This window comes from Limanda limanda, chromosome 1 (assembly GCF_963576545.1).
Source record: "Limanda limanda chromosome 1, fLimLim1.1, whole genome shotgun sequence".
In the NCBI taxonomy this organism is placed as follows: Eukaryota; Metazoa; Chordata; class Actinopteri; order Pleuronectiformes; family Pleuronectidae; genus Limanda; species Limanda limanda.
In genome coordinates, this window is record NC_083636.1 from 16,100,497 (window position 1) to 16,118,551 (window position 18,055).

The 18,055-nt window shown below is 43.5% G+C and overlaps 2 protein-coding genes across 2 annotated transcripts in view; both read left to right on the plus strand.

The window, feature by feature from the left end:
* The window catches only part of exoc4 (exocyst complex component 4), a 107,004-nt gene extending 96,080 nt beyond the window's left edge, over nt 1-10,924 (plus strand). Inside the window, exon 20 of the mRNA XM_061077403.1 lies at nt 10,060-10,924. Within this exon, the coding sequence (XP_060933386.1) occupies nt 10,060-10,297 (238 nt within the window). The 3' untranslated portion in view covers nt 10,298-10,924. The remainder of the gene's footprint in view (nt 1-10,059) is intronic.
* Nucleotides 10,925-14,864: 3,940 nt separating this feature from the next.
* The window catches only part of lrguk (leucine-rich repeats and guanylate kinase domain containing), a 28,432-nt gene continuing 25,241 nt past the window's right edge, over nt 14,865-18,055 (plus strand). The window contains exons 1-7 of the mRNA XM_061074720.1: nt 14,865-14,905; nt 14,991-15,096; nt 15,648-15,749; nt 16,334-16,415; nt 16,530-16,630; nt 16,905-16,986; nt 17,146-17,270. Of these exons, the coding sequence (XP_060930703.1) occupies nt 14,865-14,905; nt 14,991-15,096; nt 15,648-15,749; nt 16,334-16,415; nt 16,530-16,630; nt 16,905-16,986; nt 17,146-17,270 (639 nt within the window). The remainder of the gene's footprint in view (nt 14,906-14,990; nt 15,097-15,647; nt 15,750-16,333; nt 16,416-16,529; nt 16,631-16,904; nt 16,987-17,145; nt 17,271-18,055) is intronic.

Consider the following 18,055-nt stretch of genomic DNA (forward strand, 5'->3'; position numbering starts at 1 on the left):
TTAGAAGCATCTTACTTCACCTTCACGCTCTTCCTGTAACCGTTGTTGCTGTAGAACCGGGCCTGCAGTGTGGTCACGTTGGGTTGCAGGGTTAATTAGCTCCTTTTCACACCTCCTGGCATGTTTTCTGAGTGTGTCATATGCTTGAGTGGTGTCTATGCGCTGGCGTTGTTTGGACATGGCTAATGCTTGTAACAGTCCAAGCCAAGTTTCCCTCCAGTAAAAAAAAATTGAAAACAAAGATACTGAAATGAACTGGACTTTACTGGATGTGGAGAACCATTGATTAGTATGTAATTTCTACCCTCTGTCAACTTTGATTATGGAGAAATGCCAGTGATGGCTTCTCTGTCTCCTCTCTCCTTCTCCCACTCTCTCTGATTACGAGGCGTGGGCGGTGTGGAGGTGTTGATTGGGAATTGCAGAGCGCATTGTTTACACATTCATGGCTTTTTGGATTGGCCGGCCTCCGGCTTTCATGACACGCCGACACTCACAACACACACACACACACTAGCAGACCAAGCCACACACACATGTAATATGTATTGTTCTCACCCATGCACAGACACTCAGCCAAGCCAATCAGCATTTTGAAATCACCATATTTATGTTTTTGGAGATGAATATTCATAACTCCCACCTGCTTGTGCAACTGAGACGGCCTGTAAGATGTAGTATGATGTTGAAGGACTTACTTTAACAACACATGTAGTCATTTAAAGCCTTTAACCTGTAAATCCAGGTAGAGTCTGATATACAGTAATTTCCATAAACTGTAAAAAGAACTACGTCACGTAAAGCTGTTATCTCATCTCGCTTAGAAAGGTCAGTGGCCACCGGGGTCGAATTTGAAATAATTTGAACCTTTAAAGCAGCAATTTCCGCCGGTGCCACGCCAGAGTAGCAAATCCGTCTGGGTGGGTGCGACTAACCTACAGGTAAACAATGGAAGCTTCAGTGCAGAACTGTTTTTTGACAGATTATGTGCGAGTGGCTCAAGCGTTTCAGCCTCCCAAGCAATAGCTTAAAATCTGGAGCGCAAATACAAATACTTTGTCTTGTGTTTTAAAGAATATACGTGAAAAAAATAACAACTCTTATTTTCATGTTGCTTCGATGCAAACTTAGCAAATTTAGCCATTTGTTGTGCAGACATGGAGAAGGCTCACATCGGCAGACCAGCAGTGGGGGAGAGACCGAAAGCAGAATTTTCCTCATGAGTATTTTATGACCACCTCTGGAGAAACAAGTGTGAAATGAAGACAGGAAGTGAGCACGGCAGGAGGCTGAGTTTGGAGACAGGCAACAGATGCTTGTCTGTGCATCTCTGCACTTTTATGTTCTTATCTGTGTGTGTGTGCTCATACTGGTCCTTCAATCTTTATGAGGACCAGTTAAGAGTTGTAGACAATTTTCACAAGGACACTTTGCTAAGGCTTAACTCGTTTAAATGGAATGGTTTTGACTTTAGGTAGGGTAAAGGGCTAGGGAATAATTTATCGATGAGTGTCGCCACAACTACATCCGTGTGTTTGTGTGTGTGTGTGTGTGTGTGTGTGTGTGTGTGTGTGTGTGCGTGTGCGTGTGTGCGCCGGCCGGTGCTTGCATGGAAAAGAGACCTGGACAATGGCGCACCATTGATCTGAGTTAAAACTAAAGAGACGCCCAGTAACCAGCACTGCAGAACTCATGGAGACACATACACACACACACTCTCAATCACCAGTTTCACAGACTGCAACGAAGCATGGGGAAACAGTGCCATCTTGTGGTGAAATCCATTTTTGTTTAAGTTTAACTGTAAAGCTGCAATATGTGAGAAGAGTAAAAATGTGTGTCTGTGTGTGTGTGTTTAAGAGAACATGTTTCTATAGCAAAGTATGTCAGTCTCTCATCTCTCGGTCATACATTTGGCAGTGAAGCTCAGTGAGAGGGTCGGGGTCAAACACACACACATGGACACCTAAACACCGGCACACAGACCTGCTCAGAAACGATTCAGGGGCTCAGTCCTATTCTGCAGACCTGTGTGTCACCGCAATGTTACCGCAATGTCACATTTGTGTGTCCAGTGTGTGTCTGTACTTGTGTATCACTCCCTTCCTCTCTAGCTCTGTCTGTTTATGTCGATTTCTGCAGATACGAGATAAACAGATGAGGCTGTTTGTGAGTCTTTTACCTTGAAACGTCCAGAAGCCACAATCGTTCTCACGATGACAAAACAGCATAATTGTCAAAAAAGTGTTGCCTGGCAACTGTTCACTCCAGCCTGTGGAAAAATGTTGGACTTAATTTGCTTGGAAACTGATTTAGTATTATATTTAGTAGTAAAATAGAGATCTAACATAATTAGCTGTGAAATATATTTTAAGTTTTAGCCAATATTTAAATCACTGCTTTGTCATCGACCTTGAAGCCTCAACTCAAGACAAACCTTTTGCGTTTTTCTTTCTTTTACTCAGCATAAAGTTCCGCTCTGCTCTTCGCGTGTCTTGATTTTCTGTTTATCAACTTACAGTGTCAACCACAGACTGTACACATGAAATGGTTGACTCCTCATTTGAAGATAGAATCTGTTCAGTAGCGATCGAGGGAGGGATCGCTCAACCAGTTTTATAGCATCAAGTAACTGAGTAAAACCAACCATGAACATATTCAATGAGGTTGTAACTACCGAAAAGGACAGAAAACCTCTGTAGGAACATCTAGTTCCAGATCAAGTATGCTTAGATTCTGCCTTGATGTCATGAAGCTGAAAACTTAAACCACCCCCAAATGGTTTCCAAAGTATAAGCAAACTTGTGTGTAACTGCATTCGAACACACAACCAGCTGGATTTATATTTTTTACTGCAGCGCACCAGTGAACAAACGCCTCTGAAGGAACTTTACTCAACATGAATCCCTTACAGCAGAAGTAAACCTATAGTAAATATGTACCCGTTTGTCCAAATGCCTCCGATGTCTGGTGCTGCAGCATTTCCCAGACACACACACCCACACACACACACACACAGTAGCACAAACACACAGGCGGTGGAGCTCTGAGCTGCCCGGTGACCCGTGTAGGCAGGTTGCGGCGCTGTCATAACATCCCCCTGCAAAACTTGCGAGCCCCTTAACCCATCACACCCACCTGTCTGTCACTGGAAATCACTGCAGTCTGCTTTGTGTGACTTGTCAAAGGTGCTCATGTGTATTGTCCCCGGGTGTGCGACACCAGCCTCTGCAGGCTGCGGTGTGTGCGTACTGGCGAATAAACTGTCCTTGGTTTTTTTACGTGTGTGTGGAGGTGACAGGCTGGTGTGTCTACAGAGGATGTGGTAATAAGTACAGTTGACGGCCGTGTCAGGAGGTAGTGGGTGTCAACAGATAAAACTGTTTGTATTTAGGCCCGACTTCAATACGCTGTCACTTCGCTCGGCTTCTGTCTCCCTCGCTGTCACCTTGTGTCTCTCTCTTTATCTCTCTCTCCCTCTCTTCCTCCTCTCTCTGTCCCTCTCTCTCTCCTCATATTTTCTCTCCTCTGCTCCATCCAATCACCTGCACCGCCTCGACTCAACTGCTATTCCCTCGCCTCTCTTCTTCTCTCCGCCCCTCCCCTGCTCCTGTTTTCTGTCCTGTGTGTGTGTATGATGCGGTATGATGAGACTTGTCTCTGCTGATGAAGCCGGTTTGTGTGTTTGTGTGCACGCGCCCTCGCAGCTTGATGACGCTGGTCTTTGCTGATGAAGCCAGTCAGAGTGTGTGTGTGTCTGTGTATGTGTGTGTGCTTGTTGTGCGTGGCGCAGCGTGATGGGACCGGTCTTTGCTGATGAAGCTTCAGTCTCAGAGTCTCTGCAGACCTTCCCTCATTACCAGAGGAGAGACAAATGCACTGCCCTGTAGGGAGAGACACAGAAGGAAGGAGGGGAGGGAGAGACACTAAGCTGGTTAATGTACAAAGCAGAATTTATATGCGAGAACAAAATGTATTCTCAAAAACATTCCTAGGTCAAGGCTGCAGGATTTATTTCAAATGCATCAAAACAAAACTAATTAACATCTTAAACATCGCATGTCAATTCCTGTTGAATAGTGCAAAGACTTTTCTGATCGCAGCCTCTCAGCAATGAAACAGTGCTTTGCAACTTACCGCAGTTTCTGTTCAGTCAGACGTCTGCATGCAGGTCAATATCTCAGTGGGTGTAGTCACCACCTCGGCTGACTGAGTCACCGCTGTGAGTCGATTCCTCTCTCCCTCATGTGCTCCTCTCTCAGATCATTTTCAACGACAATTAGCATATTTTGGAGTCTCTCTCTTTCAGTTCGTTGCCGGTAGAGACATTATTTCTGAGGGTTTTCTCCCTGAAGTCAGGAGACGCCATCAAATCATTAAAAATGTTTACCTCCTGCACATAAATTTTTAGATTTTTAGGGTTGACTAACTCTTCCAGACTCGATAAAGACAGACTTGAATATACATGCTAGCTCAGCGTTATAGCAGAGTAGCAATAGTGTTATAATTACCAGAACAAGCTGTCATATTATGTCCAGCTTAGTAGAGAACTCTCGCCGATGTTTTCTTTAATGATACTTCCACTTTGACACTGCACATTACAGTTAGAGGGAAAAGAGATCGCTCAAATCACTTTTTTAAGTTGACTAAGTCTTCAAGCGCCTGTATCGTCAGTTAAAATGAGGGATAACAGAAAGGGTAAGAACCATAGACTGTGAAAAAAGATGGACAACCCTTCTGTACTTCCTCCCCTTTCCAGAAATGAAGCGAAAATATCCCCAGAACTTTGCCATCCTGTGTTGATGCTGTCATTTGGAATCTGACCATTTTTATAGCATCAAATGCAACAACTTCCCTGCAGCCCCCCCACCAGGCTCTCACATCAATGACCTCACGTGCACGCTCTTTGTTGAAGTTTCACAGACTGATTGCTTGTTTTCAAAAAGCTCTTTTTTTTCTGCTGCGAACAAAAAGGACAACAGGCCAAAGAGGAAAAGATGCGTTTTCAAATCTTTCTGTCTCAGGGTTGATACAAATTAGACCGAGACCAAAAAAAAGGGGGAGAAAAGAAGACAAGTTTCCTTGTTGTTGTTGTCAGTAACATCGATATTTGTGCAGCAACGAGCCTCGGTTCCAGTTGATTCTCTCCCATCCCCTCTCCTCCTCCTCCTCCTCCTCCTCCTCCTCCTCCTCCTCCTCCTCCTCCTCCTCCTCCTCCTCCTCCTCCTCCTCCTCCTCCTCCTCCTCCTTCCTCACCTCATCTCTCCCCCACTAACTAATGTGTTGTCGCAAACGTGCTGACAGAGGCAGCCTGTAATAGCCCTAATATTGTACACAGTGGAAATGAGGGGAAATTAATTGTGCTGATTCTTGTCTTTCTCTCCTTCTCTTCTTTTCTCTTTGCATCTTCATCTTTTTCTTAACACCCACCCCCCCCTTCTCCTCCATGTTTCTCTCTGTCCCTCACCCCATTGACATACATGTCTGAGTTCAATGCTGCGTCCATGCACCATAAATTAACTTAATTTTCTTTGTATATGAGGAAAAGGGAGGGGGGGCGGCTAATTAAAATTTAATAGAAAGCGCACAGTGGAGTCATGCTGACACACACAAACAGACACACACATAAATACACACACATGCTGATTACTGAAGCAGTGCTTTCATAGATGGAACTTGTGGAAGAGGCAGGTGGAGATTGGTAAAGTGTGTGTGTGTGTGTGTGTGTGTGTGTGTGTGTGTGTGTGTGTGTGTGTGTGTGTGTGTGTGTGTGTGTGTGTGTGTGTGTGAGACACCGACAGAGGCTAAATGGAGAAAAGACTTAAAGGAAGGGGCAATCAAAACAACAATTCACTTAAGCATTGTCGAAAAAAATAATACTGTGTCTCTAACAGATAAGAAGAAGTGTGTGTGTGTGTGTGTGTGTGTGTGTGAGACACTGGGGGTTCTTACTTGATGGTGGAGTTCGGAGAGATTTTAATCTTATTAACAGCCTCACCCTGTTTGGCAAATGGTTTCCAACTGCTTGTGTAATGAACTGTTTGAAAGTGTTTTCAGCGCACACTAACATACATTACTCACACACACACACACACACACACACTCACACACACACACAGACACACACACATCTACCTTACACTTTCTCTTTCTGAACCAGCTTCCTCCCGTTTGAACTGAAGGCTAGACTGCCAGCTGTCCTCACGATGCAGTCACACACACACACACACACACACATGGCATGCACACACACACACACACTAATAACCAGCTGACAGTCCAGCAGCATCCTCTTCTCGTGGACGCAGCTTCTCTGTTTAGATATCGGATGCTATATAGCGAGCACAAGAAATTGCACAGTGGATTTACTTCACTGTCATCAGTTGTAAATGAACAAGAGTTGATCTCCTTTTAACAAATCCTGCGTGGGACTTTTCCCAAATGCATCGCTGCCAAGTGAATTATAGCTGCTATTATACTGTAGTTAAGCCATGTTTTATAGCACTGATGAGGTTTTTTTTAATTTCCTCCTGCTGGCTGCCGCATCAACAGATGGGTTCCAAAGCTTCCCAGTTTTGCTCTTTTATCAGACAAATCGTGGTGTTTTTTTGGGGGGGACTGCTGAAAAGTGTACAAACAGCACTTAGTTTCTGTTAGAGCGATAATATCAGTTTGCAGCAGAGCAGATGTGTTTGTTATGCATTTGAAACGGGGAACCGAGCCTTCAAAAACTTCATCGGTTAGTCAAAATACACAAAGTCAACAGCGAGAACTGAGGCACTGGCAACTATTTTTTATTTTTAAAATCATTATGTATGTATAACACAGACTGAACATAAAGATGGACGATGCATCATTCGTAGCCGGCGTCTGCGTGGTAAGAATCATGGGATGTCAGTCTCAGTTGTCAATCATGAAATTCCCCCGTTTTTATAGCTTCAAATAAAAAATACAAGCCAAACTTATTCTAAAAATACCTTTTTAAACTTTATAGCTGTAAATACAAAGAGAAAATAAACCTGAATTCCAAACACAAGAACCTTATAAACACATATGACCACACAGAGGTTTGCCATCACTATGCCTCTTTGGACGGTCAGAGGGTTAAATAGTCTGGTACAATTTAGTTTATTGCTCTTGTTCAGAATCAAGTGTCCTTCCTCTGAGCTGTTTGCTGTGGAGAGGCGGTGGACTAGTGGCAGAAACTTGGACTATGGGCAGAAAAGTTCGTCTCTGGTTCGACTCCACGGAGAAACAACAAAAAGACGAACCTGGATTGATCTGTCCAAAAATCCAAGAGGATTCTCCCTACCCTGTCTAGTGCCCCTGAGCAAGGCACCTTACTCCCCCAACATCTGCTCCCCGGGCGCCGTACATGGCTGCCCACTGCTCTGTGTGTCCTGCACCAGATGGGTTAAAAGCAGAGGTTAAATGTCCCTCCTTGCATGAGTGTGCTTGTGCATGTCTGTGCATGTGTTTGGGACAAATAAATGTATCTTAATCTTAATCTTAGAGAGCCGGTGTATTAGAAAGAGAGGAGTCTCATCTATTCACAGCTCCGTCAACGGAAGAAATGAGCGTTTTTCTGTGGGTTACACTCGTTTTTCTCATTAGATCATAAAGTATAACGAGGCGATTTTCCTCAAGTGTGCAGTCAATCACCAGGTCTGGGGGAATGTAGCGGTAATGCCGTGTAACCGAGGTAAACCCGGCGCACTCCATCAAGCACTCCGAACGTACAAATGCACGTTCAAAGCCGCTCAGACATTTATCAGCCAGTGAGACAAACACAAGCAAATTCATGGCACATTTCATTATGAGATAAAAAAAACAAAAGTGGGAGCCATCTTTCTTTTCTTCCTCGCCTTTCTTCTCCCCCCCCTCTCAGTAAACGAATGTGACCCTCATCAATATTGACAAGCTTTTTCATGAAATGAGCTCAGGGACGGAAAAATGAACGAGACCTTGGAGAGAAATGGAGAGCAGCGGCGAGAGTGAGACAGAATGCAAATGCTCTGATGACCAAGGGCACTACTTGTCAGGGCGAAGGCAAAAAAGAGAAAGATATACGCCGCTATTCGTCACTCATAGCTTTAGTCATCGCTCTCGTTTTTCCTCACGCTCTCCGCCGCTCTATCTCCATCTCATTCATTCTACCCCTTCATTACTCTTTCCAGGTCTTTCTTCCTCTCCTGTTGGATTTTCCCACAATGACAGCACATAAAACACCTTGGAACAGAGGCTCCCTGAGTGCTCGTTAACGCCTCGTTAGCAATGGAAATGATCATCTCAAGAAGGGGATGGGTCTTGGTTGGCTGCTGGAGCTCAACAAATGAGATCAAAATACCTTTTTTCCTCACCGACGTGCCATCTTCTCTTTTCTTTTTTCACTGAGCAGCATCGTAGGGATTTGGATCCATTTACCTATAATTTCCTCTGAGCTTAACCCTATTTCTGCAGATTCGTGGTTACAAACAAGTCTTTTTCTCTGCTGTCACACGGCGGAGGAGGTGAAAACATGTGGAACTTCTATTTCTATCTCAGTCAACACCTCCAAGGCCTTTCCTCAGCCTCAGGGCTACAGGGATCTCTCCTGGCTGAGCTGCTGGTCCCACAGAGCAGCAGGAGGCGCTGCTGTGGAGCGACAGTAGTCACTTTATTGATTTTCACATTATAGACACATGAATGAAAACCAATGGCTGTACAGGACAAAACAACAAATATATGTGCATCCATAATATTCTATTCCACATGGATTAACATATAAAGGAAATCTCTGGCAGCTGAAACTGTTTATGTCAACAAAATAACCAGAGACCAATCAATATGGATTTTTGAAATCCTGATGAAATATAATTGAGGAGTTTAACCACAAACTTTATGATAAATAACTATAAATATAAAGAAAACTCAATAACAACAACATAGAACTTGAAATATAGAATACAAATGTTCTTAACAGGAAATGCAAACAATAACTGTAGAATAAAAGTATTTAATATAAGCAAATATAAACATCAACATCGAACGATTTGTCACTTGTTCTTTTGGTGTCATTCAGACATAAAAACATGTTTACAGTTAAATTTTCATTTGAATATTAGATCTAGTAAAATATGTAGTACACATCACCTGCTGTCCACTCCTTACCTCTTACTGTATTTACACCAACTGTGTGGGAGTAAAACATTTAGTGTATCATCAGAACACAGGATTTGCCCCATAGCCGGGGGCAGATACTAGAGAAATGTGTTCTAGTGCCTGCCTGCATTTTTGTGTTCCTTTGTGTATTTCAGAGCATTGCACACATTACCACACACCTGCACTCTCCAAGGTATTTGACCTGTTCTGCCCTCGAGCAAAGAATAATGGTCTCTCCTGCATCCCAACACTCTCCTGCACCACTCTTCCACCTTCAGCCTCTCCTCCTCTATTATGCACAGGAATGTGTAAATTGTGTCCATTGTGACGAGTTACCTTTTCTTCTAACAATCCATATTTATGGCAAAATATTGTGTTCTTCTCGTTGCGTTAATTCTAATGAGTTGTACAGCCGACGCTCACATACACAGGAGGTACATCTCTGATTATTCTTGGGAAAGAAAGCATTTTAGTTTACAAAAATCTGATGTTTTAGTCAGGAAGGAAATTTGTGTAATGAATGTAGTTGAAGTTTTTTTCTCCAAATGGCCTGTAATGGCATCAGCTTCTAGTTACAGACCTATAGTATTAAGTCTACAGACACTTCTTCCTTCTTTGGGCTCTTTCAGCACAGTTGTATTGAAACGGTTTGTAGCTGTGAGTGTCTTCCCTCTATCTCTCGCTCCTGCCAGGTTGAGGTCCTTTACTTCCTCTTGAAGAAAATGGATCTCAAGAGCAGCAACTAGTTTCCTTTCGCTGTAGTTTATCCTTTTTGATTCTGCACAGGAATCGTGTGTAAAACGAAGGAATATAAAGCGCTATTCAGCTGTTATCCTTTCTTTTGCAAATGCTTTTCTTTTCTCTCTTTCTCTCTCCACTCATAACCTCTTGTCATTCTCTCTCTCCTCCTCCTTGCAGGCAGTACTATGAGATGCTGTACAACGCCGCGGACGAGCTGCTGAACCTGGTGGTGGACCAGGGCGTCCGCTACACGGAGCTGGAGTACATCAACGCCCTGTCCCTGCTCCACCGCAGCCAGACGGGCGTCGGGGACCTGAGCACCCAGAACACCCGGCTGCAGCGGCTGAAGGAGATCATCTGTGAACAGGCGGCCATCAAACAGGCCACCAAGGACAAGAAGATCACCACAGTGTAGTGAGGAGAGCAGGTCGGTGCTCAGAGGGGCGGAGCCTCAGGGGAATAACTGTACATTTTTAATATAACCTGTGCTTCACATGTTTTTTTTCTTTTTCCACTACTGATTTGTTTATCAGGACCATGTGTGGGTCAAGTGCACAAGAGTGAGAAATGATGGAAAGAGGACATTTAAGAACTGAGTTGTGTGTGTGTAGACTGAGATCGTGATGTGCGTGAAATCTGTAGCTCTTCGAGACATGAACTCCAGCAACAACCACACCGACTTAAGCCCTCATCCCCAAAATCTCTCCCGACATCTTCGTTGGTGTCTTCTCCATGTGTGGTACTCCAGAGAAAGACGTTTGCGCCCTCACATTTGTCCACTTCAGAGAACGTAAGAAGAATATTCAGGGTTCATGTCTCAAAGCAGCTTTAATGTGATGAGACACATCGTAGTCGGGGGGGCTGACACATACACTTTTCCCCGAACTCTGCAGATTATAATATATACTATATATGCAGCAGTGTCTCCCTGTAATTGGGAAGTGAGCTGACAACCAACTACAGACTTTCCAAGTCCAGCTCCTTGTAGATCTATATCATGAGGTAACCTATATCGTCACGGCTCCTAACAGTCCACCCCCCCCACCCCCCACCCCCACCCCCCGCTCGCCGCGACAATGACTGCGGCTCCGGAATGAAAAGGCGATTGTCTTGGACACTCACCCCAAACTTAGGCTGGCTATCTCATCTCATTTTCCTATTGGATCTAAACTGCTGCTCTCAATTACACCTCTATGTCTCCTCTCGTGGCCGTCCCACGGGCCCACTGATTCTGTCTGCAATAACAGATGCCAGATTAGACTGTCTGAATGAGGCCACATCTTCCGCCTGCTGCCAATTCCCGCAGCGGAGAATGGTGTCGTATCTACGGCTGTTCTAAAAATCTGTCTTTTGTTTTTCTTACAGTTTGAGCAGCCTTTGCGGCTGCAGTGTGAAAAGTTCTTCGCCGATTGAAGGACTCGGGGTAATTTAGGATATTTTTTTGCTCACTTCAATTTCATGGCCAAGAAATAATATTTCAAGTCCAGCACACCGCAGCTGCATGATTTACACATTTCTACATTAATCAATGAGTTTTCATTTTCATCCTTTATACGTTTCTCCTTCTTTAATTTCTCGTACATTTCCATCAGCCTTACTCGCTCCATAAACCAAACTAAAGCCATTCTGACTCTGTATGTTGTCGTGCCCACCACCTGCGCTAGAGTCTTTTTCAAAGTGAACTAAACATATAAGCTCCAGATCACATCATTCCCCTCCCAGCGAAAACAACCCTCCCTGTTCTTACTTCATTAACTTGAGAGAGAAGTACTTAACGAGAGCAGGAGAGGGAACTGGGAGTGTTGTCAATACAGGGGGGGGGGGGCAGTGCTGGTCTCCCTGAAGCCCACGGAGCGATCCATCATAATGACACATCGGCCGGGATCGATGGGAAAACCACGGTGAGGCTGCTGAGGGGTTCGCCCACACCTCTCTGCCACACGTACACACTGTGTGGAGATCTGAAATCTGCTTGCTCGGCTGTTCACTTCACAGCTACTTTTGTAATGTTATACATGAGGAACTTTAATACAATGGTAACTAAGTGTGTCGTGTCACCGCTAGCGCACACAGAAGTCCAAAAGGCTTCTGTATCGGGGAGACTGACTGTATATAAAGATGGATGACGCTTCTCCACTTCCTCCTGTTGTGGAAAAGTGAAGTAAAATAATGTGCTTCATGTGTACTTTGACTTTTTCCTTTGGACCATGTCCCATCTGCTAACATGGATTATTTGGGGTTTATGACCTTGACTGTAGCCAGCCACCAGGGGGCGCTCCAAATTCTTTCACTTTTTAAGGAGCTGTCATATCGTCCATCTGTATACACAGTCTATGATTAAACTCTACGTACAATGAGTGAAAACCACTCCTGCTGTCCAAGCTTCTTTTTTCTTATTAATGAGTGAAATATGTCAAATGCAATAAAGGTTCCATTTCATGTTTTTTCTTTTAAGGGCACCTTTAGTTTGCACTCCGCTTTTTGCGTAATTCAAATAAGAATGTGTTAAATCCTTGACATTTATTTTTCTGTCAGTCTTGAACAAGTCTAAACATCTGTCTTGTTCACCTGTTGTCATCTTTAAAAATGCTCTGAAAAGTTTGTCTACTCTAAATCAAGCACGTGTGAGTTTTCTTCCTGTGCATTCACTGAGAAATAAACCATCCAATCCCTGTCATGTCTTGTGTATCTTGCAGAGTTTCTCTTTTTCTTTGTGTGTGTTTCTGTGTGTGTGTGTGTGTGTTGTATTTTACACTGGGTGAGGTGCATCTGACAAAAGCTCCCAGCTACACACGCTAAGCCTCTCCCGCCTGTGACAGCACCATCCTTCACCGTGTAAGTCGCGGTAAAGATGTTGGCTTCATGCATCATGCGAGTCAAGGCCGATCCAAAAGCAACACTTCACCCGACAGGCGTGATGTGTGTAGTGACACGGTGCGAAGGCATGAAGTGGAATGGGAAAAACCAACACGTACAAGACAAGCATGCCACCTGATCGCCTGGGTTGTTCCGGGCGTCACTCCTGCACATACCTGCACGCCGGTGATATTTACACACTACGGATGTGTTATTAAACGGATTGTGTCGACTGTCACCGAGCCTTCGAGCACAAGTCAAGTTTAAACAAAGAATACCCCCCCCTCCCCATTGAAATTCTGTCACTACTTCTATTTGGACTACTTAACCTTATTCAGGATGAGGCATTATTTCTATTGTAATGTTAACATGTGATGCTAATACAGTTGTATGTTATCAACTATAATCCTGTTTACATGTTACACCACATAATGTGATTATGACTGAGGTCAACTTTAAGTCCACTGCGTCGGACGTTCCCATAAGAATTAGTTTAATACACGATACTCGAAAAGTTTTGAACTCCTTGTTGGGTTCCCAAGTTGGTTCCATGTACATGTCCATACAACTTTATGTCTTGATTTGATTATTGCTCTTACTCTAATGTCCAATTTACTTTGGATTCAATGCATTTGCAGAGACCCAGATTCTCATTTTTTGATTTTCTAACCGAGAAACATAAACTTTTCATATTCCCTCCATAAGATAACTTATTCGATTTTGTAATTTGGGGAATTTAGTCAGAAAATAAATGTTTATATATAAGTTATAATAATTTAAACCACTGACATTCTTCAATCGCTGTTTGGTTAAAGTGGAAGTGCTTTGATTTCCTCCTGCATGTTTTGTGCGTGAGGTTTCTTTCTGCGAGGGAACTTTTATAGGAAGTGCAATGTGTGTGTTCTACGGCTGTGAAGGGACAGATGCTCCAGGCTGCTGCAGCTCAATCCAAATCAACACTAACATTAGCTAGCTAGAATAGAATGTCATGTTGACCTAGCTATCATTAGCTAGAATTGACCTAGCTTACATAAGCTAACATTAGCTAGCTAAAAGAGAATATGTTAACAGCTAGCTAATAATATTGGACATATTTGTCTTTCCCACCAGTAGAGAGAAGTAATGTTCAAATGTTATGTGCAGTTATCATTTCACAAGATATCAAATATTTCTTCGGTAAAACAATTGTAAAATAAGACTTACATGAATCAGATGTGCAAAACAGCCCGTTTAGTTCTGACAAGTAGTTCTGACAAGTGTGGCATGTGAAAAGTTGTCCTAACTACAAACATTTAAAATCAAAGGTTCCTATCAAATTCACACTTGCATACATGGGTCATGTTTGACCCATGTGTGTAAACTTGATGTAGTAACTATGTAGAAACTATTTTAGTTAAAAAATTAAGACAGAGCTAAGAAAAATAATGATTAGTGGTAATCAAAAACAAGATATTTTAATGAATACTTTGTTATATTAAATGATTAAATAAATAGATTTTAAAAGATATAGCAAAGAAGCACAGCCATGCATGAAATAACATGTGAAATGAATACGGGTCATTTTTGACCCATGTTGTGCCTTAGAGTAGTGATACAAAAATGATTTTTATTAAAAAAGTAAAAAAGGACAAATGAAAAAAAGAATTTGTGATGATCAAAAAAAAGTGAATTGAGGAATTCCTGGAATTCTGAATGATGAAATAAATTTATTGCAAAGATATTTACAATTAAAACTCCATCAGGTCACTTTTGACCCATGTTGTGTATCAAAGGGTTAACGTCTTTCTAAAAAACTCACATCTGATGCAAACGTTTAGTTTCTCACTGCTCACTTCCCTGAATTGAACATTTTTTATTTCTAAGTTGTTGTTTTTTAAGTCCCTGAGGAGTTTAAACGCGTTTAACCCAGATGTGGAAGTTGAGGCGGGTAACAAAAACTACACGACCCATAGTTCCTTGCACCTGTTGCTAGGCGACAGAGGGGGACGCTGGGATTTCAAGCGAACTTGTTAGATCGCCGGGATACGGATATTTAAAATGTTTTTGCCCATTTCACCCCCTCATTTTGAGTGCCTGTCAGTCAGTGTTTAGCCTCGTCCATCGTCGGTGAGTTTCTTTATGAGACAATGAAGAAAACAACCGACAGGGACAACTGTCTCCAAACAGCGTGACATCAAAGCCAGCTGCCTTTAGACAGTGTGGCATCACAGGCAGTCGCTTCTACATATCAGTGGATGTTTTTCTGTTGACAGCGGAAGTGTTTCTCTTACTGCCACTGACGCCTCCGCCACCGCAGCAGCAGCTCAGCTCCCAGCAGCTCCCAGTAGGGACGAGCCGGAGGAGAACACAGACATGGAGGTGAGGCTTCCACACAAATAAACACGTCTTTCCGTTCCCTATATATGTTGTTATTTATTAAAATGTAAACTGCTACCTGTGTGTGTGTGTGTGTGTGTGTGTGTGTGTGTGTGTGTGTGTGTGTGTGTGTGTGTGTGTGTGTGTGTGTGTGTGTGTGTGTGTGTGTGTGTGTGTGTGTGTGTGTGTGTGTGTGTGTGTAATTACAGTTTTAAAAACCAAATCCATCATTGCTCCACAGGTGAAGCAGGTAATCTTGCAGGAGAGGTCTGCGGAAGTGAAACAACACCTCAAGGTCACCTAGTGGATTATTTGCTATTTACATCAGCAGTTATGAGCAATTAGACGCTTTGGCCATCTGCATGAACCACGTGCATGTTTTGCTTTTAGGGGCAGGAAGCTACTGGGTGATGCTTTCTAGTGGCCTCATGCCATGTTGGTGTAAAGCTGGGCTGTAGTTCCCTCGCTCCCCTGCTGTAAAAGCTGCACAGTCTCCACACGCTGGCCTCAGGGTGACTCTTAAATGAATGCATTTTGTTTCATGATGTTTACAGAAGACTGGTGTTCTGACTGCGGAGGTGGTTTCCAGCTGTGTGACCCAGCTCAGACGTGTTGGCACTGGGCTGCAGCACCTGTACTATCAACTGTCTCTGCCTGTAAGACCCTGTGCACTCAAACCACTTTATTTATTGATATGGAACAGTGTGAACAAAACAAAACATATACAGGTACAAGATACTAAGAGCTAAATGAGAGAAAGAGAGAAAGAATATGTAAGAGTAAATATAGAATAAATACCAAAGTTAATCACAATAAATGGATAAAAGATTACATTTAAGCATCTATATACCATTTAATACAGATTTAGTATAGAAGGACAAGAAATGTATGTTGCTTCTTCCTACTCATTTTCGGATTGAAAAATTAAACATCAACGTTAATTTTTGTAACTGAATTCATCAGGTCTTTCTTTTATCAAATGTATTTTATTCTACCTTTTAAAAAAATCCTTCAAAATAAATGGACCTCTAGTAAATGAGTGATACACACTTTGGAGCAGCAATGAATTTTACAAGCAGGTAAAAACACTAAACACTTCAGGATTCATGAACAGACACACTCAGGCTTACAAGTACTATCTGATTTAACAAGATAAAATAATAATATACAGCCATATTGTTTCTCTTTGCATTTAGAGGCATTTTTAGTTTAACCGAGGTTTGATTTTTCTCTATTCTAGAATCACAATCTCAGCAACATCTCCGTCTTAAGCAAATTTGTCCATCTTCAAAAGCTTGAGGTGCCTCACAACAATATCCAAGGTGAGTCTTATTTGTAAATTGGATGACTTGCATTTATTTACTCCTATTAGAGACGTATTATTTATATACAAAACAGACGGATTTACGTAATCCTCAACTTTTCTCCTCTGCTAGATTTGTCCTGCCTGAGCCACATGCCCTACCTCGTCGTCCTGGACGCCTCTCACAACCAAATCTCCAACTTCTTTGGATTCCAGCCACCCAAGAACTTAAAGGTAACTCGGGACCTTGAGCTGACAGGATAAGGCAGCATTTGATTGGTGGCTCGGTCTTCGTTCTCTCATGCTATTCCCCCAAGATAGGCCTGGATTTCCATAGCCCATCTGTAGTCACTTAGAAAATGCTTACAAGGCATTAGCTGCCCTTGAATGACAGTGAACTTTTACTGAATTAAAGATTCTTTGCCATACTCTGGATTTAGCCCAAGTATTTCTTCAGTGAGACGTACTTAAGGCTTCTTTACTCAGTGTGCTGCTCTTTCTCTTCCAGGAGGTCAATTTCTCCCACAACCGCATGACAGAAATGAAGGACTTGTCCGCCTATTCATCTCTCAGCAAACTGGATCTAGATCGTATCCTTACTGAGCAGCATTTACATCCATGTGCACTGGAAATCATCACCACCAGCTTCTTTCTTGTTCGATTTCTTGTTTCTTGTAAGATGTCTGTTAACATACACTGTCTCTCCACCTGTACTTCTGTGTATCATTCCTAAATTACCCGCTCGTCAGACAACAGCTTCAGCGAGGTCAGTGGTCTGGAGAAATGCTGCCGGCTCGCTCATCTCAGCCTCGCGTGCAACAAGATCTCCACGATCCACGGCTTGGACAATCTGCCGCTGAGTCATCTCTGCCTCGTAGGTTTCCTTCTCCGTTATTTACAAACCGGTGCACATTCACACATGTACGAGCTCACACTTAAAACCGAGGTTCTTTCTCTGCTTTTGCATAAATGTCGATGCCTCACAGGATGAGCACTGTGCACACGAACACTGTTGGAATGAATCTGCTTCTTTTTGCCTCCCTTTTCTCTCCTCTGTATCGATGTCTCTGTTTTGGGGGGACAGGTTTTTACTTCCACCTCGGGCCCCCTGTTTAGAGATTCAACATATGGTCGACCAGCAGGCCTCTTCTCACTCTTTAGCTCCTTTTCTCCGCACGGCTGTGTGTGTACACCCGTGTGCTCTCCTTTATCAGTGTTTCCTCATTGTCAGCAGCCACCGGTCTGGCTGGGTCTGCCCCTGCTGACAGCTGCCGGTGTTTGAGAGAGCCTGGACCAGGTTAAGCACACAAGCACCTTGTCCATCCAGCATCCATCTAATCCCATCCCTGACCCCTCTCCCCCCCTTCCTCCTCTCTCGCTGCCTCCCCAAACAGCACGGCCCTGTCAGCCGGCCTGCTTCCTCGCTCATCACAGCAACGACCCCGAGCTTCAAGGGACCAGTGCAGTCACCCACCCCCACTGACAGCGGCCCTCTGCCAGGCGACATGCTTGGCAGAGGCAGGGCGAGGTGTGGCCAGACGGCGAGAGAACAACTTTAGTCACTGGAATGGAGTGAGAGGCAGGCTGGGGACCCTGACGAGGGAGGAGTGCCCTCGCTGGTTCTGTAGCGGGTTAGCGTGCTGCGCTAGCACCTCGCCA